General features: G+C 39.9%; 1 protein-coding gene across 3 annotated transcripts in view; it reads left to right on the forward strand.

Annotated features, from left to right (window-relative positions):
* Window positions 1-27816, forward strand: part of LOC124233752 (DDB1- and CUL4-associated factor 5) — a 115378-nt gene that overhangs the window by 48812 nt on the left and 38750 nt on the right. For all 3 annotated transcript variants that reach the window (XM_046650926.1, XM_046650925.1, XM_046650927.1), the window contains exon 6: window positions 22640-22853. In XM_046650926.1, coding sequence (XP_046506882.1) covers window positions 22640-22853 — 214 coding nt within the window. The remainder of the gene's footprint in view (window positions 1-22639; window positions 22854-27816) is intronic.

A 27816-nucleotide genomic window follows, 5' to 3' on the forward strand; every position in this document is an offset into this window, starting at 1 on the left:
GAGCTAACATCCGTGGCCATCTTCCTCTACTTTATATGTGGGACACCTGCCACAGCATGGCTTGCCAAGTGGGGCCGTGTCCACACCCGGGATCCGAACCGGCAAATCCCGGGCTGCCGAGGCAGAATGTGCGCACTTAAACACTGTGCCACCAGGCCAGCCCCAGTTTAGCTTTTTAAAGTACAAGTAATGCTGGCGAAGATGTGGAGAGACTGGATCACTCATACATTGCTGGGGAATATACAATAGTATAGCCACTCTGGAAAATAGTTTGATAGTTCCTTTATAAATTAAAAATAAACTTACCATATGACCCAGCAATTGCACTCTTAGGCATTGATCCAAGAGAGATGAAAACTATTTTCGCACAGAAACTTGTACTTGAATGTTCATAGCAGCTTTATTGATGGTAGCCAACAGCTGGAAACTCCTGATATGTCTTTCAATGGGTGAATAGTTTTTAAAAAACTCTACATTTATACCATAGAATATTACTCAGTGATAAAAAGCAGTGAACTATTGATATGTGCAACAATTTGGACGAAGCTTAAGGGAATTATGCTCCTTGAAAAAGCCAATCTCAAAAGGATACATACTGCATGGTTCCTTTTACGTAACATTCACGAAATAATATAATTATAGAGATGGAAAACAGGTTAGTTGTTGCCAGATAGAGTAGAGGGAGCGGTTGTTGCTATAAAGGGTAGCATAAAGGAGTCTTGTGGTGATGGTAGAGATAAGTACCTTAATTGTTGTGGCCATTATACACATGATACAGTTGCATAGAACTACATACATACACACACACACAAATGAGTGCACATATAACTGACAAAATCTGAATAAGCTCTGTAGATTGTACCAATGTAAATTTCCTGGTTTTGATATTATACTATAGTTATACAAGATAGTAACATTGGGAGAGGCTGGGTAAGCGTGCAAAGGACTTTCCTGTGCATTTCTTTGCAACTTCTCTAAATCTATAATTATTTCAAAATAAAAAGTTGAAAAATACAAATAATTCCTGATAATGTTCTCCTTTTAAAATTCTCAATAAGGCTGAAGTCCCTTCTGACTACCTCTTCGAGTCCTGGTCTCCTGCCCCCTCCCCTGGGAGTAATGAGTGTTAGGAGTTTGTAGTATATGCTTCCAGAACCTTTTCTTTGCTTTTATATACTAATACATGTACCCATAGAAAATATATGGTGGTGTTTCTATATTCACGTGTGTTTTTCACACAAATGATGTACTACAACTTGACTTTTTCACTCATCAGTATGTGTTGAGAATTTATCCACATATTAACACATCCAGATTTATCTCATTTCTTTGCCAGTTACCACCCCCAGGTTACAGCAGGAGAAGCAGGCCAAGGAGCTCTCTCTTTCTGTGAAGGAGGCCCATTAACTGATCATTATGACTGTGGCCTGAGGGGCAGGCTTCTGATTAGTCACTCATCTTGGGCCTGACTGTTATCCTTTCCAGACATCTTGGAGGGTGGGTGCTCGTCTTCGTGCTCACTCTCTGCTGTGCTCCAGAGCATCAGTGTCTCCTGGCGAGGAGCTTTACATGTGCCTGGTGCCCTGGCTTCTGTGAGTAGAGCCCCAGTTTTTGCAGCTGCTGCCTAAGGGATCCCCTTGATTGCCTAGCTCTGGCGGCCCAGGGAGCTTGCATTCCTGGGTCCCGTGGGATGGTGGCAATCAAAGAGATAGTTCTTAGCAGGCTACCATCCCCAGTGCACTGTATAGACTGGACTGTGGCACACTCACCAGTCTTTCTGTGAAGGAGGCCTCTTTGCTTATCCTGGAGCTTTGGCCTGAGGGGCAAGCTTCAGATTTAGCAACCATTTAATGGCCTACGGAGCTTCTAGGATCATAGGCAGTGGATGCCATCTTGGCACTCCCCTGTGCCCTGTACTCCCCTGTGCCCTGCTCCAGCTCACCACTATCACCCAGAAAAGAGCTTAAACATTTGTCTGAAGCCCCAATTTCTGTGACTGCCACTCAGGAGACACCTCCAGATAGCCTGGCTCTGGTGGCCAACAGGGAATACACTTGCAGTCCCACAGGACTGTATATATTTGCATTCTTTTAAAAGCTGATGTCCAAGGGTCTCATTTCCAGACAGCCTGAATCTAGGTGCTGAGATCCTCCACTTTGGGATACTGACAGGTCTTGGCACATCCTCGACTACTGGGAGCTATTTAAAATATAATAGGCTGCTTAGATAAGCACAAAGCTTTGACAGATAACCGGGAGCTGAGGCAGGGTTGAACGACAAGGTTCATTTCTTAAATGAGGCCACTCCTTCAAGACTGGGAGAGGTGGTTGTTTCATCTACTGTATGGAAGCCAACACAGAGAGTCAAGCAAAATGAAAAAACAGAAATATGTTCCAAATAAAGGAGGAAGAAGAACCTCAGGAAAAAACCTTAATGAAACAGAGATAGGTAATCTACCTGATAAAGAATTCAAAGTAATGGTCATAAAGATGCTCGCTGAACTGGGGAGAAAAATGTATGAACACAGTAAGAACTTCAATAAAGACATGAAAAATATAAGAAAGTAACAAATAGAAGTCACAGAGCTGAAGAATATAATAACTAAACTGAAAAATACACTAGAGGAGTTCAACAGCAAACTAGATGAAGCAGAAGAAACAGTCAACTCAAAGACAAGGCAGTGGAACTCAGCCAATCAGAGAAGCAAAGAGAAAAGAATCAAACAAAATGAAGATAACCTAAAGGACTTATGGGACAACATCAAATGGACTAACATTCACATCATAGGGTTCCCAGAAAGGTAAGAGAAAAAGAAATCTTATTGGAAGAAATAATGGCTGTAAACTTCCCTAATCTGAGGAAGGAAACAGACATTCAGATCCAGGAAGCCCAAAGAGTTCCAAATAAGAGGAACCCAAAGAGACCCACATTAAGATACATTATAATTAAAATGTCAAAAGTTAGACTAGGAAGGAAACCATGAACAAAACGAAAAGACAACCCACCAACTTGGAGAAAATATTTGCAAATCCTATATCCGACAAGTGGTTAATTTCCAAAATGTATAAAGAACTCATACAACTCAACAAGAAAAAGACAAACAACCCAATCAGAAAATGGGCAAAAGATATGAACTGACAGTTTTCCAAAGAAGATATACAAAAGGCCAACAGGCATGTGAAAAGATGTTCAATGTCCCTAATTATTAGGGAACTGCAAATCAAAACTACAGTGAGATATTACCTCATACCTGTCAGAATGGCTATAATTAACAAGATGAGAAATAGTAAGTATTGGAGAGAATGTGGAGAAAAAGGAACCCTCATACACTGCTGGTGGGGTTGCAAACTGGTGTAGCCATAATGGAAAACAGTATGGAGATTTCTCAAAAGATTAAAAATAGAAATACCATATGATCCAGCTATTCCACTACTGGGTGTTTATCCAAAGAACATGAAATCAACAATATGAAGAGATGTATGCACCATTATGTTCACTGCAGCATTATTCACAATAGCCAAGATGTGGAAGCAACCCAAGTGCCCATCAACCGATGAATGGATAAAGAAAATGTGATATATATCTATGTGTGTATACACAGACACACACAATGGAATACTATTCAGTCATAAAAAAAGACAAAATTGTCCCATTTGCAACAAGATGGATGGACCTTGAGGGTATTATGTTAAGCGAAATAAGACAGAGAAAGACAACACTATATGATTTCACTCATATGTGGAAGATAAACAAACACATGAATAAGGAGAACAGCTTAGTGGTTACCAGAGGGGAAGGGGAAGGCAGGGTGGGCGAAAGGGGTAAGGGGGTGCATATGTATGGTGACAGATAAAAACTAGACTCTTGATGGTGAGCACTCTACAGTCTGCACAGAAACTGATATGTAGTAATGTACACCGGAAATCACATGATGTTATAAGCCAATATGACATGAATAAAATATAAAAAATTTTTCTTAAAACTTAAAGCTAAGGAGATGGGGCCGGCCCCATGGCCAAGTGGTTAAGTTCACATGCTCCGCTTCAGTGGCCCAGGGTTTTGCCAGTTCGGATCCTGGGTGGGGACATGGCGCCACTCATCAAGCCATGCTGAGGCGGCATCCCACATGCCACAATTAGAAGGACGCACAACTAAAAATATACAACTATGTAAAGGGGGGCTTTGGGGAGAAAAATGAAAAATAAAATCTTTTAAAAAACAAAATAAGGAAAGAATATTAAAAGCAGCAAGAGAAAAACAAGTTGTTATGTACAAAGGAACCGTCAAAAGACTAGGAGCAGATTTTTCAGCAGAAACTTTGCCAGCCAGAAGGAGTGGCATGATATATTTAAAGTGCTGAAAGAAGAAGGCTTCCAACCAAGAATACTTTACCTGGCAAAGTTATCACTCAGAAGATAAAGAGAGATAAAGAGTTTTCCAGATAAGCAAAAGCTAAAGGAGTTCATCACTACTAAACCAGCCTTACAAGAAATGTTAAAGGGACTTCTTTAAGCTGAAAAGAAAGAGGTTCTGATTAGTACAAGAACACATAGGAAAGTGTAAATCTCATTGGAAAGATAAATATATAGTAAAGGTAGTGGATTAATCTCTTATAAAGCTAGTATGAAGGTTAAAAGACAGAAGTAGGGAGCCAGCCTCATGGCCAAGTGGTTAAGTTGGCACACTCCGCTTCAGCGGCCCAGGGTTTTGCTGGTTCGTATCCTGGGCACCCAAATGGCACCGCTCATCAAGCCATGCTGAGGCAGCATCCCACATACCACAACTAGAAGGACCCACAACTGAAAATACACAACTATGTTCCAGGGGGCTTTGGGGAGAAAAAGGGAAAATAAAATCTTAAAAAAAAAAGTAGTAAAAATAACTGATTGCAGCAATTAGTTAAGGGATACACAAGATAAAAAGATGTAGAATGTTACATCAAAAACGTATGACATGGGGAGAGAGTAATGTTGAGCTTTACAATGGGATCAAACTTAAGTTGTTATCAACTTAAAATAGACTATTATAGATATAAGTTATTAATGGATAGACCTCATGGTAATCTCAAAGCAAAAATTTATAGTAAATACAGGAAAGATAAAGAAAAGGGAATATAAGCTTACCACTAAAGAAAGTCGTTAAGCCACAAAGGAAGAGAGCAAGAGAAGAAGGAAGGAACAGAGAGGAACTACAGAAACATCCAGAAAACAATTAACAAAATGGCAATAAGTGCATACTTATCAATAATTAACTTAAATGTAAATGGACTAAATTCTCCAGTCAAAAGACATAGAGTGGCTGAATGGATGAAAAAACAAGACCTGTCTGTATGCTGCCTAGAAGAGACTTCAGATGTAAGAACATGTACAGACTGAGAGTTAAGGAATAGAAAAATATAGTCCATGAAAATGGAAACCAAATGAAAACTGCACTAGCTATACTTGTATCAAACAAAATAGGACATCTGAGAGATCCACACAGCCACACATTTGAAGGAGGGGGTACTGGATCCCTTGGGAAGCAGTGGAAGGAGGTGAGCAGATCTCCTTCCCATCCCCAGCAGCAGTGATCTAGGGCATGGAACCTCACACAATGGCTGATGTGCAACTCTGAGAGGAGACGTAGGAATAGGCAGCCCTCTGTGGGAGTGCTCTTGCTCTCAGAGTTGCTTACCAGCCTGCAAGAACACTCCACACCAAGGTGCTCAGACACTGCGTAGGTGCCCCCACCAAGCTGAGTAGCCCAGGCAAGCCACCAGTGAGGGTAGAGTAAAAGCATGCACGGGAAAGAAAGCACCCCTCCCCCCGCCACCTAGCACACCAACTCAGGCAGTTGGCTGGGGCAGGGGATCTGCACCAGATCACCTGCGGTTGCATGTGTGAAGCAGTGGCAGCCAGCGGGCAAACACAGAGAGCCATACTGGGACAACTTCCAACAGATGGGCAGAACTGCCAGTGGACACAGTGGGCTTTGAAAACACAGCTCCTGTCCCACTCAGTGGAGGCAGGTGGAAACTGCAACCAGATGCTACCACTGTGCACTGCCAAAGGTCCACTCCATCAAATACCATGAAGAAATATATTAATACTCCAGACCAGAAGAAAAATGCCAACTGTCCAGAAACCAGTCCTGAAGTCACAGAAATTTGCAATCTAAATGACAGAGAATTCAGAATAGTTATTATAAAGAAACTCAATGAGTTACAAGAAAACTCAAAAAGACAGTTCAATGAACTCAAGAATAAAATTAATGAGCAGAGAGAATTCTTCACAAAAGAGATTGTAACTCAAATATTGGATTATAGATATTTCAGAGGGAGAAGGGGGGAAGAAATGAGTAGAGAACTTATTTAAACAAATAATAGCTGAGAACATCCCAAACCTGGGGAAGGAACTGGAATTACATGTAAATGAAGCCGATAGAACTCCTAATTACATCAGTGTAAAAAGACCTTCTCCAAGGCATATATTAGTAAAACTGGCAAGAGTAAATTATAAAGAAAAAATATTAAGGGCAGCAAGGCAGAAGAAAATAACCTACAAAGGAACCCCTGTTAGTCTGTCAGTGGACTTCTCAGCAGGAACCTTATAGGCTAGGAGAGAGTGGAATGATATTTTCATAAGACTGAAAGACAAAAACTTTCACCCAAGAATGCTCAATCCAGCAAAACTATCCTTCAGATTTGGTGGAGAAATAAAAACTCCAAAACCAAAGCTGAGGGAATTCATCACCACAAGACCTCCTACACAAGAAATGATCAAGAAGGACCTCATACCTGAAAAGAAAAGGTTGCGGCCAACCCCATGGCTTAGTGATTAAGGTCGGTGCACTCTGCTTCCGTGGCCTGGGTTCGATTCCCAGGCACAGACCTACACTACTTGTAGGTGGGCATGCTGTTGTGGTGACCCACATACAAAACAGAGGAAGGTTGGCACAGATGTTAGCTCAGGGCAAATCTTCCTCAAGCAAAAAAAGGAAGATTTGCAACAGATGTTAGCTCAGGGTGAAGCTTCCTCAGAAAGAAAAAGAAAAAGAAAAGGCTTATAAAGCCTTGAGCAAGGAGATAAATAAGCAGAGAAAATCAGGAAATTACTGCTCTCTATAAGAACAGGTTAGCAAACAATTATAATATTTAAGACAAGGGGAAGGAAAGCATCAAAAATAACCATAATCACTTCATTTTAATCACAAACTCACAACACAAAACAGAATAAATTGTGACAATAATAACTTAGATGGGGAAGAGGAAAGGGACGGAAACTGCTTAGGCTAAAGAGAAAAGAAGCTATCAGAAGATGGACTATCTCATCTATGAGATCTTTTATACAAACCTCACAGTAACCACTAAATAAGTCAGAACAGAGACATAAATGATAAAGAGAAAACCGTCATAGAAAATCACCAAACTGAAATGGCAGTCAGAAATACAAGGGACAGGAAACAAGGGAAATATAGAACAACTGGAAAACAAGAGATAAAATGTCAGTATTAAGCCCTCATATATCAGTAACCACTCTAAATGCAAATGGATTGAATTCTCCAATCAAAAGACACAGAGTGGTGTGATGGATTAAAAAACAAGACCCAACAATATGCTGCCTCCAGGAAACACATCTCATCTCTAAAGACAAAAACAGGCTCAGAGTGAAGGGGTAGAAAATAATACTCCAAGCTAATGGCAAACAGAAGAAAGCAGATGTTGCCATACTTGTATCAGACAAAGTGGACTTCAAGATAAAACAGGTAAAGAGAGACAAAGAGGAGCAGTATGTAGTGATAAAAGGGACATTCCACCAAGAGGACATAACACTTAGGAATATATATGTACCTAACCCAGGAGCGCCAAAGTATATAAAGCAATTGCTAACAGACATCAAGAGAGAAATTGACAGCAACACAGAGGGGACCTCAATACCATACTTACATCAATGGATAGATCGTCCAGACAGAAAGTCAACAAGGAAACAGTGGCCTTAAATGAAATGCCAGACCAGATGGACCTTATAGATGTATCTATAAGATTCCATTCAAAAACAGCAGAATACACATTCTTCTCAAGTGAACATGGAACATTCTCAAAGACAGACCATATGTTGGGAAACAAAGCAAGCCTCAATGAATTGAAGAAGATTGAAATCATATCAACCATCTTTTCAAACCACAAATGCTATGAAACTAGAAATCAACTATAAGAAAAAAGCTGGGAAAGTCACAAATATGTGGAGACTAAACCAACATGCTACTAAACAATGTATCAATGAAGAAATCAAAGGAGAATTAAAAAAATATCTGGAGACAAATGAAAATAAAAATATATCATACCCACTCTTATGGGATGCAGCAAAAGCAGTTAGTTGTAAGAGGGAAATTCATAGCAATACAGGCCCACCTTAACAAATAGGAAAAATTTCAAATAAGTGATCTTAAACTACTCCTAACAGAACTAGAAAAAGAAGAACAAGTGAGACCCAAAGTTAGAAGAAGGAAGGAAATAATAAAAATTAGAGCAGAAATAAATGAAATTGACACCAAAAAGCAGTAGAAAGGATCAATGAAACTAAGAGCTGTTTTTTTTAATAAGATAAAGTTGACAAACCCTTAGCAAGGCTAACTAAGAAAAAGAGAAGACTCAAATAAATGAAATTGGAAATGAAAGGCGAGAAATTACAACGGATACCACAGAAATACGAAGCATTATAAGAGAATACTATGACAAACTATATGCCAACAGATCAGACAACCTGGAAGAAATGGATAAATTCTTCGACTCATACGACCTCCCAAAAGTGAATCAAGAAGAAACAGCAAATATGAATAGACCAATCACAAGTAAAGAGATTGAAACAGTAATCAAAATCTTCCCACAAATCAAAGGTCTGGCACCAGATGTCTGCTCAGGAGAATTCTACCAAACATTCAAAGAAGATTTAATACCCATCCTTCTCAAACTATTTGAAAAAATTGAAGATTGACCACTTCTTAATTCATTCTATGAGGCGACTATCACCCTGATCCCAAAGCCAGACAAGGACAGCACAAGGAAGGAAAATTACAGGCCAAGATCACTGATGAACATAGGTGCAAAAATCCTCAACAAAAGACTAGCAAAGCAGATACAGCAAGACCTTTAAAGTATCATGCATCATCAAGCGAGATTTATATCACAGACGCAGGCATGGTTCAACATCCATAAATCAATCAATGTGATATACCACATTAACAAAATGAGGAATAAAAATCACATGAACATCTCAAATAGATGCAGAGAAAGCATTTGACAGGATCCAACATCCATTTATGATAAAAACTCTCAATAAAATGGATATAGAAGGAAAGTAGCTCAATATAATAAAGGCCGTATATGACAGACCCACAAGCCAACATCACATATAATGGTGAAAAACTGAAAGCCATCCTTTTGAGAACAGGAACAAGACAAGGGTGCCCACTCTTGCCACTATTATTCAACATATTACTGGAGCTATTGGCCAGAGCAATTAGGCAATGAAAAGAAATAAAATGTATCCAAATTGGTAAGGAAGAAGTGAAATTCTCCCTGTTTGTGGACAACATGATCTTATATATAGAAAACCCTAGGGGGCGGCCCTGAGACCGAGTGGTTAAGTTTGTGCCTTCCACTTCGGTGGCCCAGGGTTTTGCCAGTTCAGATCCTGGGTGTGGACATGGCACCACTCATCAAGCCATGCTGAGGTGGCGTCCCACGTGCCGCAACTAGGAGGACCCACAGCTAAAAATATAGAACTATGTACTGGGGGGCTTTGGGGAGAAAAAGAAAAAGTAAAATCTTTAAAAAGAAAACCCTAAAGAATCCATCAGAAGACTATTAGAAATAATCAACAACTACAGCAGAGTTACAGGGTACGAAATCAACTTACAAAAATCAGTTGCATTTCTGTACACTAATAACAAACTAACAGAAAGACAACTCAGGAATACAATCCCATTTACAATCACAACAAAAAGAATAAAGTATCCAGAAATAAATTTAACCAAGGAGGTGAAAGACCTATACAATGACTACTGTAACACAATATTGAAAGAAATCGATGATGACATAAAGAAATGGAAAGATATTCCATGTACATGGATTGGAAGAGTAAACATATTTAAAATGTCCATATTACCTAAAGCAATCAACAGATTGAATGCAGTCCCACTCGGAATCCCAATGATATTCTTTATGAAAATAGAACCAAGAATCCTAAAATTTATGTGGAACAACAAAAGACCCTGAATGGCTAAAGCAGTCCTGAGAAAAAAGAACAAAGCTGGAGACATCACAATCCCTGACTTCAAAATATACTGCAAAACTATAGTAATCAAAACAGCATGGTACTGGCACAAAAACAGATACATAGATCAATGCAACAGAATTGGAAGCCCAGAAATAAAACTACATATCTATGGACAGCTAATCTTTGACAAAGGAGACAAGAGCATACAACGGAGAAAGGAAAGTCTCTTCAATAAATGGTGTTGGGAAAACTGGACAGCCACATGCAAAAGAATGAAAGGGGACCATTATGTTATACCATACACAAAAATTAATTCAAAATAGATTAAAGACTTGAAGGTAAGACTTGAAACCATGAATCTCTTAGAAGAAAATATGAACAGAACACTCTTTGACATTGGTCTTAGCAGCATCTTTTCAAATACTATGTCTACTCAGGCAAGGAAAACAAAAGAAAAAATAAACAAATGGGACTATATCACGCTAAAGAGCTTCTGCAAGACAAAGGAAACCAGGAAGAAAACAAAAAGACAACCCACCAACTGGGAGAAAATATTTGCAAATCATATATCCGACAAGGGGTTAATCTCCAAAATATATAAAGAACTCACACAACTCAACAACAACAACAACAACAAAACAACCTGATCAAAAAATGGACAGAGGATATGAACAGACATGTTTCCAAAGTAGATATACAGATGGCCAAGAGGCACATGAAAAGATGTTCAACATCACTAATCATTAGGGAAATGCAAATCAAAACTACAATGAGATATCACCTTACACCCATTGGAATGGCTATAATCATCAAGACAAAAAGTAATAAATGTTGGAGAAGATGTGGAGAAAATGGAACCCTCATACATTGCTGGTGGGAATACAAACTGGTGCAGCCACTATGGAAAACAGCATGGAGATTTCTCAAATAATTAAAAGTAGAAATACCATACAACCCAGCTATCTCACTACTGGGTATTTATCCAAAGAACTTGAAATCAACAATGCAAAGAGACTTATGCACCCCTATGTTCATTGTAGCATTAGTCACAATAGCCAGACAGGAAGCAACCCAAGTGCCCATGAACTGATGATTGGGTAAAGATGTGGTATATATACAATGGAATAGTGCTCAGCCTTCAAAAAAGACAAAATTTTCCCATTTGCAGCAACATGAATGGACCTTGAGGGTATTATGTTAAGTGAAATAAGCCAGACAGAGAAAGGCAAACACCCCATGATTTCACTCACATGAGGAGGATAAACATGTGGACAAAAAGAACAGATTAGTGGTTACCAGAGGGGAAGAGATTTAGGGGCTGGGCAAAAGAGGTAAATGGTCACATATGTATGGTGACTCATAAATAATGTAGACCTGAAATTTCACAATGTTATAAACCATTATGACCTCAATAAAGTAAAATAAATTCCAATGGCATTTTTCACAGAAATAGAACAAATAATCTTAAAATTTTATGGAACCTTAAAAGACCCTGGATAGCCAAAGAAATCTTGAGAAAGAAGAACGAAGCTGGAGTCATCATGCTCCCAGATTTCAAATTACATTACAACGCTATGTTAATTAAAACAGTGTGGTATTAGCATAAAAACAGATACGTAGTTCAATGGAACAGAATGGAGAGCCTAAAATTAAACCCACACATATATGGTCAGTTAATTTACCACAGAGGAGCCAAGAATATACAATGGGCTAAGCACAGTCTTTTCTACACATGGTGTTGGGAAATTGGTTAGCCACATGCAAAGCAATGGAACTGGACCACTATCTTACACCATACACAAAAAATAACTCAGAATGGATTAGAGACTTGAACGTAAGATCTGAAATCATAAAACTCCTAGAAGAAAGCAAAGATAATAAGCTTCTTGACATAGGTCTTGGCAATGATTTTTTTAATCTGACACCAAAAGCATCAAAAGCAAAATCAACAAGTGGGAGTATATCAAACTGAAAAGCTTCTGTACAGCAGCACAATGAAAAGGCAACCTTCTGAATGGGAGAAAATATTCGCAAGTCATATATCCGATAAGGGGGTAATATCCAAAACATATGAAGAACTCGTAAGACTCAGTAGCAAAAAAAAATCCAATTAGAAAATGAGCAGAAGATCTGAATAGACATTTTTCTAAAGAAGACTCAGAGATGGCCAATAGGTACATGAATAGGTGCTCTACCTCATTAATGATCGGGAAATGCAAATCCAAACCACAATAAGATATCACCTCACACCTGTTAGAATGGCTATTATCAAAAAGACTAGAAATAAGTTTTGGCGAGAATGTGGAGAAAAGGGAACCTTTATGCACTGTTGATGGGAATGTAAATTGGTGCAGCCACAATGGAAAACAGTATGGAGTTTCCTCTAAAAACTGAACTACCATATGATCCAGTTATTCCGCTTCTGGGTATTTAGATAAAGAAAACAAAAACACTAATTTGAAAAGATATATACCCCCATGTTCGTTACAGCATTATATGCAATAGCTAAGATATGGAAACAATGTTAAGTGTCCGTCAGTGGATGAATACATGAAGAATTATAGACAATGGAGTATTAATCAAATTCAAAAAATTCAAAGAAGAATGAAATTTTGCCATTTATGACAACGTGAATGGACCTCAAGGGCATTATGCTAAGTGAAATAAGTCAGACAGGGGCCGGCCCAGTGGCACAGCGGTTAAGTTCGCATGTTCCGCTTTGGTGGTCCAGCGTTCACCGGTTCGGATCCCGGGTGCGGATGTGGCACTGCTTGGCAAGCCATGCTGTGGTAGGTGTCCCACATATAAAGTAGAGGAAGATGGGCACAGATGTTAGCTCAGGGCTAATCTTTCTCTGCAAAAGAAGAGGATTGGCAGCAGATGTTCGCTAAGGGCTAATCTTCCTCTAAAAAACAAAAATGTCAGAGAAAAACAAATACCATGTGATCTCTCTTATATGTTGCATCTAAAAACAAGCAAAATCCACAAAAACTAAGCTCATAGATACAGAGAACAGATTGGTGATTGTCAGAAGCTGTGGGACAGCCTGGGGGATGGGGTGAGGGGAGGTAGGAGAAATGGCTAAGCTGTACTTGTTTTTTGTTTTAGTTTAAATAAATTGAATTTTTTTAAAAAAGAAAATTTCCAAGACTTTTGCCCTTTTTAGTTCTCCCTAAAGCAAGATTCTTGAAAATGTCACTCAAAAAAAAAATTTGAGTCAACTCTGACTCCCTCTGTTAAGAATCAGCTTAGATTTTTCTTCTAGGAAGTCTTTTGTGACCACACCCACTCTTGTCTCCCCAGTGGAGTGTAGATATTATTCCTGTGTCTCTGACAGCTTATGTTCCCCTTACTACAACACCTGTCCCTCTTTAATCCTTGAGGGTGTCTTCATCTTATTTCATCTTTGAATTCATGTGACTAACACAGTGCCTAGGATAGTTAGCAGATACACAATAAATGTTTATTCAATAAATGCATGCATGAACAAATGAGTTACTGAACTACAGGGAAGGGTGTGAAGTGAATGACTTAGACAAGTCCTTTTAGCCCTAATGCATTGTCATCTGATACTGTTGTTTTTTGCTGAGTGGAATAATCCATCTCTATCCACAGTGTATTCTGTGAAATCTTGTTGAACTAAGAAGCAGAAAAAAACTTGCTGCTCCTATTTCTGCTGCTTATCTATTGTGCCCTCAGGGCCTTGGTCTCCTCCAGTATAAAATAAGAACAATATACCCCCACTGTCTACCTTACAGGATTATTATAAGGATTAGATGATACAACATACACGCAAACATTTTAGAAATTAAATTTAGTGAAGAACTTGTCAATTCTTCAGGGGCATCTATTGTGATATAATTCCTTCAGTGAATTCTTCATGGTTTGAACTTTTTGTTTTGTGATCACAGCTTTGACTTCTTTATTTGTTGTGAGTCACATATTTTAGATAGTGACTTCTTAGTACACTCTCAGTAATCTTGGCTTCATTTACCTTTGAATTTACCAATGTATGGAAGACTTTCTAAGAACATTGCTATTGTGTCTGGATTCTACATAAAATACTTTGTGTTTTGAATCTGTTTTTTATTCCAGTAATACAACTTTGCCATTTATTTATGGATGCTTTGGAAGTGGGACAGTGGATCTACAGAAAGAAATGAAATTGAGTGTAGTTTCAGACCTAACTTGGTGACTGTCCAATGCTAACCAAGGGTGGCCTGTTCAGTACTTAGAAACTTACCAAAGGAAGGACATTATTTGCCCTCTCAAGAAGGATGGTGAGAGACACTGAAATTTTCAGAGTTCTTTGAAAATTTTTGTCTGATTCTCATTATATGAATTTAAAGTAATGATTTAATTTCAGATTTAGCGTCTGCGCCAGAATCCTGTGGGGCCAGCGTATTATTTGAAATTTCCATTACAAAGCTCTTTAAATTCTTTATTCTCATACTTTTCTCAAAGCTATCTTCTGTGATCTCCTAGTTAAAGAGGGAGTATGTGTGAGATGGCATTTTACAATAATGTATTTTCTTCTGATTACAGGAGAAGTTCATGTTCATTGTAGAAAAACTTGGAAAATGAAAGAAAGGTATAAAAAAATAAGAATTACCTAAATTCTGTAGTCTAATATATCTTCTTGTTTGTCTCAGTACATCCATCAGTCCAAGTGTTTATCACTCTCTGTTTTTAAATATAATTGGGTAGGGCATGTATTCAAAACCTGTGGAATTCACTGGTCACTTTCTGAAACCTGATAGGTGAGTTTTCTTTTTTTAACTTACAATTGACTTTTAAAATTTAATTATTAATTTTCCTTTTGAACTTTTATTCTACAAATATCAGAAACTTGCCTTAAAGTATAAGATATAATTAAGAACCTGTTTATCTGATAAACTCTTCCTTCTTGTTGGCTGCTTATTATCAGGTAGATGAATTTAATGCACCTGAAGGATGTGTGGTGGTGTCACATGAAGAGGGGGAGATCTGTGTGGTCATTGGCCAATCATTTTACTTTCTGGGCCATGATTCTTTGTCTGTGAAAGAGAACTTTGACTCAGATGATCTCCAAGCCCCCTGCTATTTCTAATTTTATGCTGCTCTGGCGCTTTCCACTCAAGATTAGGTTTTGTGGGCATACAACTGTCAGGAGTCATGTGAACCTTGGTGGAGCCTGTTTTTTTTATGGTCTAAGTCAGGGTTTTTCAAACTGCTGCTCATGATTCATTAGATCATTCATTCATTCAACAGCTTTTTATTGAATGCCTATTATGTGTCTGGCAGTATTTAAACACTTGGGATACACAAGGTAAAGATATAAAAGCTAATAGTGTAGAGGGAAGGAACAAATAAGAAACAAAATAAATATGTGAAAATATATGGTCTGTAAGATGGTGATTCATTTACTAGTGAAAAATAAAGCAGACAAAGCAGACAGGGAGAATTGGGGAAGTTGCGTTTTTGCATAGGGTGTCAGGAAAGGCCTAACTGAGGAGGATATCTGAATGAAGAGGTAAGTGCGTGAACCATGTTCATATCTGGGCAGGAGCATTCTGGGTGCAGGACTGCAAATGCAAAGGCCTGAAGCGGAAGTGTAACTGGTGTGTTGTAGGAACAGTAAGAGGGCACCATGTGGTTGAACTAGTAGGGTAAGAAGAGTGCTAGGAGGGGAGTCAGGATCATAAGGGATGAGAGGAGCGAGGGGTTGTCTAGGGCATTGTTGGCATTGTAAGGAATTTGGGTTTTACTCTGGTTAAAGTGGGGAGCCACTGGAGGATTTTCAGCAAAGGAGTGATGTGAGCATCCCTCCAGCTGTTTTGTTCAGGATGAACTGAAGCATGGGCCAAGAGTGGAAGAAGGAGACAAGGTAGGAAGCTCTTTCAGTAATCCAGTGGGTTGTGAAATCAATTGAGCTGGTTACAAGTACTTATTAAATAAAAAATATAGAACAGACGAGCCAGCCTGGTGGCATAGTGGTTAAGTTGGCACACTCCGCTTCGGTGGCCTGTGGTTTGCAGGTTCAGGTCCTGGATGTGGACCTGTCCCTCATCAATCCATGCTGTGGCGATGTCCCACATACAAAACAGAGGAAGACTGGCAAGGTATTAGCTCAGTGACAATATTCCTCCATCAAAAAGAGGAAGATTAGGGGCTGTTCCGGTGGCACAGCAGTTAATAACACACATTCCACTTTGACGGCCCATAGTTCACTGGTTCAGATCCTGGGTGCGGACATGGCACCACTTGGCAAGCCATGCTGTGGTAGGTGTCCCGCATATAAAAAAGTAGAGGAAGATGGGTACGGATGTTAGCTCAGGGCCAGTCTTCCTGAGCAAAAAGAGGATTCCAGCACTTAGCTCAGGGCTAATCTTCCTCAAAAAAAGAAAAAAAAGAGGAAGATTGGCAACAGATGTTAGCTCAGGGCCAATCTTCCTTATGACGAGAAAAAAGAAAAACATATAGAATAGAAAACCCTGTGTTGCATATAGTAGGCGGTAAGTATTGTTTAATGAATTTATGCTAAATAAATGTGGGTGTACTGGGATGCAGTATAAAATTACTTATTACTATTAAAAAGTTTGAAGGCCATTATTCTAAGATATTTATATTACTGGAACTAGAGGTGACTTTGGGTTTTGGACACATTCTCAGGGAGTGGCTCCGGCATGAAACAGGCTGTCTTCCTATAACCGTGTTTCATCAGTCAGCAGTTTGGCCTTCTTTCCCTTTCCTTTATGTTCCTCTCTTCTCTTATTTCCAACTGTTTGCGAAGAGTTCTTAACAGGAGGTACTAAATTGTGATTTTTGTTTTCAGACCCTCTTCTGCTTAGGTTTTTTTTCCTAAAGATCCTTTGTCTTTTTCCTCTTTAACATTCCTCTGGCTTTGTGGCCTTGTGCCCTGTCAGTCAGTGCGCCCACCCCGGGTTCTTCTCCTGCCATCAGGGACTGCCCGTTTACCTGCATATATTCCCACCTACTCCTGCACTGTTACTGTTGCTGTAGCAACTGTCATCTCGATCTCCCTCCTTCCTCTTGCTTTTTTCTTCCTCCTGCCAACCACTATTCATTAAACTCTCCCTTCTCAGTTTTACACACTGTGAGGTCAAGGCTGATCCTTGTAATCACAACTGTCAGAAGGTAGGACCAGGAATAGTGTTAAGATGAAGATTAAATGGCTGCTTACGAAACCCTTCTCTATTTTCCGCAGCTTGGGGTGACGGGGGATTTGAATAAGCCAGGCCGTTTGATGAACTGACATGACTAAATGTTGAGTCCCTAATTCTGTGGAAGAGTCATGAGTATCCTAGAACAAATCTGTTATGGCATTGCCGCCTCATTCATTTTGAGACCTGGGTTGGTTCTCTGTGACTCTGGGAATGGCTGGGCCAAAGGCAGAAACGTGGGCTCTGGATCATTTCAGCTCTGGGCCTGTCCCTGTTCTGGAAAGTGATGATTAGAAGCACTTTAAAGCCTACCATCCATGTTTGCCATTTGATTGTCTAGAGATCTCTTTATCCTAAATTTAGTCAAGCCCTTCTGCCGACTTCAGTCAATCTTAAATTTCTGGATATTCAAAAAGGGAAGGAAATTTTACTACATACACTGAACCTGCATCTATATTTCAAGCCAGAGAGGCTTGGTGGTGAATAATGTTCTGAGGCAAATAAGTTTGTTTAGTCACAGAGCACAGTGTGTCTTTCTCAAGCTGTTGTCCAACAGTTTTGGTTTACTCTAGAGAAGTCTCAATCTTGGAACTGAGGATTGTAGTAGAAAAAAACAAAAGAGAAAGCCCAGGTTCTTCCCCTTCCAACTCACATAAACGAAATGGTTAAGGGATTATTGGGACCCTGAACACACTTGAATGGAACTGGTATGGGCTATTACTCCCTGAACTTGTTCACTTTTTAACTAATTCTAGTGTCCTCTAGGATTTGTCATATTCTGTGGATTGAGTTATAGGAAGTACAAAATGTCCCATATTTCTTATGGATCATCCTGTGCTAAAGCAGAAACTGGAGGGGAAAGATTTTCCCCTACCTAAAGGACTTTGGTTTGCCTCTCTGGTTGTACGATACCAGCTCTGATGTCTGTGATTTGGAATAGCAGTGCCTTGACTCCAGGCATTTCACAGGTTTTAGGAAACTTTCACGTAGAAACTATGAGTAAATTCATGCCAGTGGGCTTTGGAAAACCTTGTTGGTACCATCAGAGGAATTACTTAATCATGGATTTGTGGAAATCTAGGTTCATAGAGCCTGATCTTGGAATCTTTATCAATGCTGTGTCTCATGCTAGACGTGATACTGCTACTTTCCCTGGAAACAGCCTCAGCTTATTTCTCTTCTGTTTCGAGGCCTTAGCCTTGGCCAAATACTTGTAAAAATATTCTGTTTACCTCACCAGAGCAATGAAGAAGTCCAGTTGCGTATTTTTCAAGGGGCCCAAAAAAAACCAAAAAACCAGGAGACCACACTAGTGAGCAATATTTTCCTAATGTTCTGAGGTTCTCTTGCTTTTCTTCCTGGATCTTTTACATGCTGACCCTTGGATCACCTCCTGCCCCATTCTTGTTGCATTTTATGACAGATTCTTGGTTGAAGATAGGTTGGGAATAGATTTATTGTTTTTTTTTAAATAGGAATATTTTGATTTGAAGTCATTTTAACTTGTTGCTAGTCATTTCAAGATATTGCTCAGGTCATTTGGGTGTGTAATGGTAGTCTCTTTTCTCTAGAGGAGTGGAGATAGTGGCATCTCTGTTATCAAGATCAGAGTCCAGAAAGTAAGTCAAGATTGGGGCATTCTTGTGTACGGGTACCCTCAGTTCTCCAAAAGGAAACGAGAAACTTCTCCTTCAGGGAATGTGTTGAAAACAGGAAAAAACACTTCAGGCATTGTTGGTGGAGTGGAACTCTGACCTCAAAAGGAATTGGAGTCCTTTCTGCTAATAGAAATGGGGCTGTCAAAAGTGCCATATTGCGTGGTTGACTTTTCATTGAATCTCTGGCAATTTACTTTCTCTCTACCTTGTTTCTACCCCCTACCTACCATCCATCTCTTCTCCCAAAATTCCAAAATGAAACTATGATTCTCAAAGTGTAGTTTGAAATTCAGATTCCTGGGCCCTCTTCCGAAGTTGAATTAGAATAGCTAGGGGTAGATCCTGAGAATCTACATTTTTTAAAAGTCCCAGATAATTTCTCATGCACATTACACCAGGAATCATAAACTACAGGATCTTTGTCATTATCTTTATAAATTGACTGTGAGCGCAAACTGCTTCTAAGCCTTTTCTTCCTGATGAACCAGTTATCTTTACCATTCTCATCAGGAGGAGCCTGCTGCAGAACCCCTGCTGAGAAATTACTGTTAACATAGCTCACTTTCTGGATTTCAGGTGTCTTTCCATCCCCCTGTTAGGAATTGAATGTTGCACCCAAACATGAAGTATTCAGTTTTAGTAGCTGCTGCTCTTTAGATGGCACCCCTAAACACTCTAGGAGCCGAATTCCTATGTATCTACCCTCTCTGTGTGAGAGATAGGAGTTCCCAGCGTGGAAGCATAGGTGAGAGAGAAGTTAGAAACAGACTCCTGTAGAGGGGCCAGATTGCAAACATAGATCAAGGAGCTTGGGGTGGGAATGGGATGGGCCTGGATGCCTGTCCTGGGCAGTCTTCTACAGGCCTGACTAGAATGGGCAGAGGAGGTTCCTGTTAACAGATAGAAAGGGTATTTGCCAGAGGCCCCAGCTTTCCTGTCAGGGATGCCTGAGCTGATGCAAACCCCTGCTGCTATGGCTGGTGGGGCTGGCCAAGTTTCTTTTTGCTGAGTCTTGTTTGCACCCCCAACTCCTCTTCAGTCCTACAGATGCTGGTTTATTTGCTCACTCCATGCTGGTCTTGGATTGAAAGCCTCTCATTGTTTTTGAGCTCAGTGTTTAGATAACACCACATGCCTGTGGCAGCTAGGGCACCCTGTAAAGGAAATGCCTGGGCTCTAACAGCCCCGGCATTCATTCTCTGTATGTGAGTGGATGTGGCCTGTGTTTAGGACCATTATAAGAACATTTCTCTGCAGGGATTATTACTTGGGGGCCTTCAGGTGTCCCAGGCTTCTCCTTGATGTTTAGAGTTCTAGGGACCGTTTTCTAGGTCTCTTCTTCCTTCCATTCCAATCATAAGAAGATTAAAGTCTGTTTTGCCCAAGCCTTATTTCCACACACAGCTGCTGTACCAGAGCATTCTTCCCTGTGGTGAGAAGACTGCTTTGCAGGGCACAGGACCGACTGGCTAGTGGTGGTGCAGACTGTTTTTATGACCAGGCCAGATTGGCAGCTGCCTTTGCACTGTGGTTTCAGGGGTTCCTTTTCCTATAGGGTATCTCCTTTCTTGTCTCCTTAATCTTGCCCATCACTCTCTTGCTAAAAAAAAAAAAGGAAGAAAATATTATCTTCATTCAATATTAAATCTCTTCTGATAGCATATAGTTCTTTAAGTTTTCACTTAGTAAAATACCATTAAAACTTCTTTCTTAAAAGTTATTCGGGGGCTGGCCCGGTGGCCAAGTGGTTAAGTCTGCACACTCTGCTTCAGCAGCCCAGGGTTCGGATCCTGGGCGCGGACATGGTACCACTCATTAGGGCATGTTGAGGTGGCGTCCCACATGCCACAACTAGAAAGACCCACAACTAAGATATACAACTATGTACTGGGGGGGTTGGGGGAGAAAAAAAGCAGGAAAAAAAAAAAAGAAGATTGGCAACAGTTGTTAGCTCAGGTGCCAATCTAAAAAAAAAAAAAAGTTATTCAAATAAATCTGCTAGGCTGTAATTTAGGTATCTCAAGCCCCTTTCCAGTTCTGCAATTCCCTATAATTTATAAACTTTTTTATAGTTTGTAGTAAACAGAAGCAATGTCTGTGTGAAGCAGAGCAAGTGGTACTCATTTCTGCAGCATCCCTGATGCATATACCTAACCTTACTTTCCTACCAGTAATTCAGTGCTCCAAGAATTGAAGAAAGAAAAGTTGGTTGTGACACGGACAGTCAGCATTCATTCCTCCATAATAAACTAGTGTCCGGGTAATCATGGGTACTGACTACTAGAAAGATAAAGCACACACAGATACACACAGACACACCCCCACACACGCCGTTTCTTGCTTAGTACTATATAATTGGTTAATGTTCATGGCCATCCTAGTTCACTGTAAAATGGACATATCTTCTGAGTCATCAAAAGAAATTATTTAGAACCATACTATGTGACTTTTTATTAAATGTTATGAACATTATGAAACTACGGAAGAGTATTAGGCAACCAGAGTATACCACTCCCTAGTAAAGCTGGATAAATGGAATCACATATATTAACCAAAGTATTTTCAAAACTAAATATAAACTTGTTGGGAATTGTAAAGGGAAACAAGTCATCTTGCCTTTCCAATTGTTGTAACTACTTGCTCTGCATTTAATTTATTTTTTTATTTATTTATATTTTTTTAAAGATTGGCACCTGAGCTAACAACTGTTGCCAATCTTTTTTTTTTTTTTTGGTTTTTCTCCCCCAAACCACCCCCAGTACATAGTTGTACGTTTTAGTTGTAGGTCCTTCTAGTTGTGGCATGTGGGATGCTGCCTCAGCGTGGCCCGATGAGCAGTGCCATGTCCGTGCCCAGGATCCGAATGAGCGAAACCCTGGGCCGCCAAAGCAGAGTGTGCAAACTTAACCACTCGGCCACAAGGCCGGCCCCTGCATTTAATTTAAAATTTTTCTTTAATATTTACTCTCAAGTCATGCTGTAGGGAATATAAAACTTCTGTAAACAGATTAAAAATTCAAAAATAAATGCCTAAATAATTAAGTGATTATTATTGAAAAAATATCCAGAATAAACAATAACGTATCTGTTTTTCTTGCTAATGGTTCTTGTAATTCTAAAATAAAGGATAAATACACCCCTTAAATGCCATCCAGGATTAGCCAGTGGCAGTGGACACAACTCACTTCCTACAATCTTGACAAGTATCTATTTGATTATGCAGTTAGCTGGGGTAAATGAAATAAGCAATCGTTTTAATATGTCTCTTCTTTCAATATGCTTGTGTTATCTTTTTCCCATAAATTTACTGGTAATTCACCTTTTGTGGATTGAAAAGGGGAATCGACAGGTTAAATAACTTGCTTTAATATAATCAAGGAGCTGTCCTGTCCTCATTATTACCTTCTAGCCCACTGCATAGAAATACCTGTATGCCGAAATTCAGGTGTACAAGCATCACAGGATGCTCTGGGCACATGTTGGGGAGAAATAAATGTGGTGTATTTTGTAGACTCTTGTCCAACCTCCCTCATGCCTGATTCCTGTGCTTTCTGCCTTCCAGTTCTCTCCTGCGCTATGGTGGCAACCTATCCCTTCAAAGTGCTATGAGTGTGCGATTCAACAGCAATGGGACCCAGCTCCTGGCCCTGAGGCGTCGCCTGCCCCCTGTGCTCTATGACATCCACTCCCGCCTGCCTGTGTTTCAGTTTGACAATCAGGGTTACTTCAACTCTTGCACCATGAAAAGCTGCTGTTTTGCAGGAGATCGTGACCAGGTAAGTGCCTTCTGCCTCCTGCATCCCACACTCATGCTCCTCTTGGATTGCTGTTTCTGTACTGGTCTTTATTTCGCTTTAGCATCAAGTCAGGTGGAAACAATTGAGAGGAACAATGAGTGTGTGGGGACGTTCTGGCTTAATAGTGAGTTTCCTCATCAGAACTGCCATTGGGTAATATGAGGCACTCACCGTAAACCAAGGCTGGGCAGAATATGGTTCTGAGCAACCTAGCTCTGCCAAGTTTGTGAACAGATTTTAAGATTCTGAGAATGTATCACTTCAAAAGAAAGGAGGAGGTCCATGGAAAATTAGCCTGCCAAAAAAAGATAGACCTTTTTTTGTATCAGTAAAACACAATGATGAATGAAACAAACTAAGTACCCTCCAAGAGACATAGATCCTGAATAGCCCCTTAGGATGGCATTTTTTTCTTGGATGAAATGGGCTGAGCAGCTTTGTTTGAGAGGAAGCCAGATGCTGACTCTTTTCCTTTTTATTGCCAGCATCACAACTGAGCAGGAGAGCCCAAGCTGTGAGTTTCCAGCCTTTTCATACTCTCTCTGGGAATCGAGATACTGATGTTGACTTAGAGCTGGCAATTTTAAAACATGCTTAGCATTCTTGCACCTGTCTGTCTTGGCCATAGAATTTCTGAAGAGGATGTCAGTGAGTGGATCACTTGGACTGGTCTGAGGCTGGTCTGAGTAATGAAGCTGACTAAAGACAAATATAAAGAAAGATTGATCAAAGAAACAGGTTTTTTTCCTTTTCAAACACAACAAATCTTATTGCTCCTTCACGTCTAGATTGGAAAAAACAGAAACCTTAGTCTCTGGTTAATGCTTAGTGTTCTCTTTAGGTCCATCAACTATGTCAAATTTTGACGTATATTCACACATGCTGTACTCCACCTCTTTAGAGTTATTTGTGGGCAAGTTTCATAAAAGAAATAGCTCTTTGAGAACCTGTGAAGACCCTGCTTTTCAAGGCAATAGCTAGGATTTTTCTCCTTTAACTGCTAGAGGTTGCTAGAGGTTCTTCGACATCATGGCTTTAGGATTAGTATACAGGCGTACCTTGTTTTATTGCATTTCACAGATATTGTGCTCTTTAAAAATTGAAGGTTTGTGGCAACTCTGCATTAAACAAGTCTATCAGCGCCATTTTTCCATCAGCATTTGCTCACTTCATGTTTCTGTGTCACATTTTGTAATTTTCACAATATTTCAACCTTTTTCATTATTATTATATTTGTTATGGGGATCTGTGATCAGTGCTCTTTCATGTCAGTATTGTAATTGTTTTGGGGTATCTTGAACTGTGCCTATGTAAGATGGCAAACATAATAAATGTTGTGTGTGCTCCACCAACCAGCCATTGCTCTGTCTCTCTCCCTCTCCTCAGGCCTCCCTATTCCCCAAGACACAAAAATATTGAAATTAGGCCAACTAATAACCCTACAATGACCTGTAAGTGTTCAGGTGAAGGGAAGAGTGGCACATCTCTCACTTAAATCAAAAGTTAGAACGATTAAGCTCAGTGAGGAAGGCAGGTCAAAAGATAGGCTGAAAGCTAGGCCTCTTGTGCCAGTTAGTCAAGTTGTGAATGCAAAGGAAAAGTTCTTAAAAGAAGTTAAAAGTACTCCAGTGAACACATGAATGATAAGAAAGTGAAACAGCCTTCTTGCTGTTGTGGAGGAAGTTTTAATGGTCTGAATAGAAGATCAAACCAGCCACAACATTCCCTTAAGCTAAAGCCTAATCCACAGCAAGGCCCTCACTCTCTTCAATTCTCTGAAGGCTGAGAGGGGTGAGGATGCTGCAGAAGAAAAGTTTGAAACCAGCAGAGGTTGGCTCATGAGGTTTAAGGAAAGAAGCTGTATCCATGACATAAAAGTGCAGGTGAAGCAGCAGATGCTGGTGTGGAAGCTGCAGCAAGTTCTCCAGAAGATTGAGCTAAGATCATTAAGGAAGGTGGCTACACTAACCAACAGATTTTCAGTGTAGACGAAACAATCTTATATTGGAAGACGTTGCCGTCTAGGAATTTCATAGCTAGAGAAGTAAAGTCACTGCCTGGCTTTAAAGCTTCAAAGGACAGGCTAACTCTCTTGTTAGTGGCTAATGCAGCTGGTAACCTTAGGTTGAAGCCAATGCTCATTTACCATTCTGAATAGCTTAGGGTCTTTAAGAATTATGCTAAATGTATTCTGCCTGTGCTCTATAAATGGAACAATAAAGCTTTGCTGACAGCATAGGTTTACAGCATGGTTTACTGAATATTTTAAGTCCACTGTTGAGACTTATCTCAGAAAAAAAGATTCCTTTCAAAATATTACTGTTCATTGACAATGTACTGGTCACCCAAGAGCTTTCATGGAGACTTTCAATGAGATTAGTGTTGTTTTCATGCTTGCTAACACAATATCAATTCTGCAACCAGTGGATCAAGGAGTAATTTCGACATTTAAGTTATAGTATTTAAGAAATATGTTTTATAAGGCTACAGCTGCCATAGATAGTGATTCCTCTGATAGATCCGGCAAAGTAAATTGAAAACCTTCTGTGGGCTGGCCCCGTGGCCAAGTGGTTAAGTTTGCGCACTCCACTGCAGGCGGCCCAGTATTTCGTTGGTTCCAATCCTGGGTGCGGACATGGCACTGCTCATCAGACCACCTGAGGCAGCGTCCCACGTGCCACAACTAGAAGGACCCACAACAAAGAATATACAACTATGTACCAGGGGGCTTAGGGGAGAAAAAAGGAAAAAAATAAAATCTTTAAAAAAAAAAAGAAAACCTTCTGGAAAGGATTCACCCTGCTAGATACCATTAAGAACATTTGTGATTTCATGAGAAGAGGTCAAAATATCAGTGTTAAGAGGAGTTTGGAAGAAGTTGCTTCCAATCCTCATGGATTTTGAGGGGTTCAAGACCTCAGTAGAGGAAGTAACTGCAGATGTGGTAGAAATAGCAAGAGAACTGAAGATGTGACTGAATTGCTGCAATCTCGTGATAAAACTTTAACAGATAAGGAGTTGCTTCTTATGTGTGAGCAAAGAAACTGGTTTCTTGAGACAGAATCTACTCCTGGTGAAGATGCTGTGAAAATTGTTGAAATGACAACAAAGGATTTAGAATACTGCATAAACTTAGTTAATAAAGCAGTGGCAGGGTCTGAGAGGATTGACTCCAATTTTCTTTTTTTCCTTTGGAAGATTCACCCTGAGCTAACATCTGTGCCAATCTTCCTCTATTTTGTATGTGGGTCACTGCCACAGCATGGCCGCCAACAAGTGGTGTAGGTCCCTACCCAGGAACCAAACATGGACCACTGAAGCAGAGCATGCCAAACTTCACCACTAGGCCTTGGGGCCAGCCTCAATTGATTCCAATTTTGAAAGAAGGTCTCCTGTAGATAAAATGTTATCCAACAGTATCACATGCTAGAGAAATCATTTGTGAAATGAAGAGTCAATGGATGCCGGAAACTTCATTGTTGTCTTATTTTAAGAAACTCCCATAGTCACCCCAACCTTCAGCAACCCCCACCCTCATCAATCAGCGGCCATCACATTCAGGCAAGACCCTCCACCAGCAAAAATGTTATGGCTCACTGAAGGCTCAGATGATGGTTAGCATTTTTTAGCAATGATGTATTTTTTGATTAAGGTATGTACATTGGTTTTTTAAACATAATGCTGTTGCACACTTAACAGACTACAGTATGGTCTAAACATAAATTTTATATGCACTGGGAAACAAAAGAATTCATGTAATTCACTTTATTACAATATTCACTTTATTGTGGTGGTCTGGAACCAAATCTGCAACATCTCTGAGGTATGCCTGCATGTAGTAAGACAATAATAAATGCTTGTTGAATTGAGTTGAACGTTAAAGAAATTGAGAATATCTTTTAAGTTGTCCAGGCTAGGGATTTCTCCTTTTATTAATAGAGAATATTTATCCAAATTGAGAAGGTATATTCAATTTGGAGTCCTAGGGCCTACTTAGCTGCCATCCATGCTTTGAATCACCAGGTGGCCTCAGTTATATAAGCGATGTCTCCTTGGAGAGGCCAAAATGCCTGAATGACTTAGATTTTACAGGCAATTTATTGCGTGGGTGAGAACAAATGATTTTTAGAGATGATTGGAGTCACAATAGAGCAGATAATTGTGTACTCTGCAGAATGGTTGATTTAGTTTCATTTAGCTGTGGAAATGACACTCGAGCCCCTCCCACCCTCACTTTTTTCCTTTTTTCCTTTCTTCTTTGCTTTTGTTGATTTTCTGTTTTCTGTCACCCTCTATGCATGTGATCCTTATTTCATTGAACAATAAAGAGTAGGCACTAAATGTAATGGTTTATTAGGCTATATTACCAGAGACACAGGGGCTGAAGGAGAGATAAAAGAGGTAAAAGAAAATGAATGTTGTTTTCTTTCTGTTCCTGTATTAGCAGCCAGAATCTGTCTGCATGGAGTCCTTAAAAGACTCAGAACAAAGACCTCTAGCCAATATGTAGAGCACCTGGACCATGGTTTCTCAACCTCGGCACTATCAGTATTTTGGTCAAATAACTCTTTGTTGTGTGGGGCTGTCCTGTGTGTTACAGGATGGTTAGTAGCACCCCTGGTCTCTCCCTGCTAGAGGCCAGAAATATCTCCCCTAGCCGTCCGTCCCCCAGACAACCAAAAATGTCTCCAGATATTGCCACATGTCCCCTAGGGGGTACATTGCCCCTGGCTGAGAACCTCTGACCTAGATTATAATTACCCATTTTGCCCAGATACATTGAGACAGGTGTTGCCACAGGCAGAGCCACACAAGGTGTTTTGTGATGGTCCTCGTTATGTTCAATGACAGGATGTAGTTGTTTTGCCTTTCTAGTTATATATAATGATAAAAACATTGAGTGGTTTTTGATTTTCTCACTCCAGATTTGACTGATTTATTA

Source organism: Equus quagga, unplaced genomic scaffold (genome assembly GCF_021613505.1).
Source record: "Equus quagga isolate Etosha38 unplaced genomic scaffold, UCLA_HA_Equagga_1.0 220_RagTag, whole genome shotgun sequence".
Classification (NCBI taxonomy): Eukaryota; Metazoa; Chordata; class Mammalia; order Perissodactyla; family Equidae; genus Equus; species Equus quagga.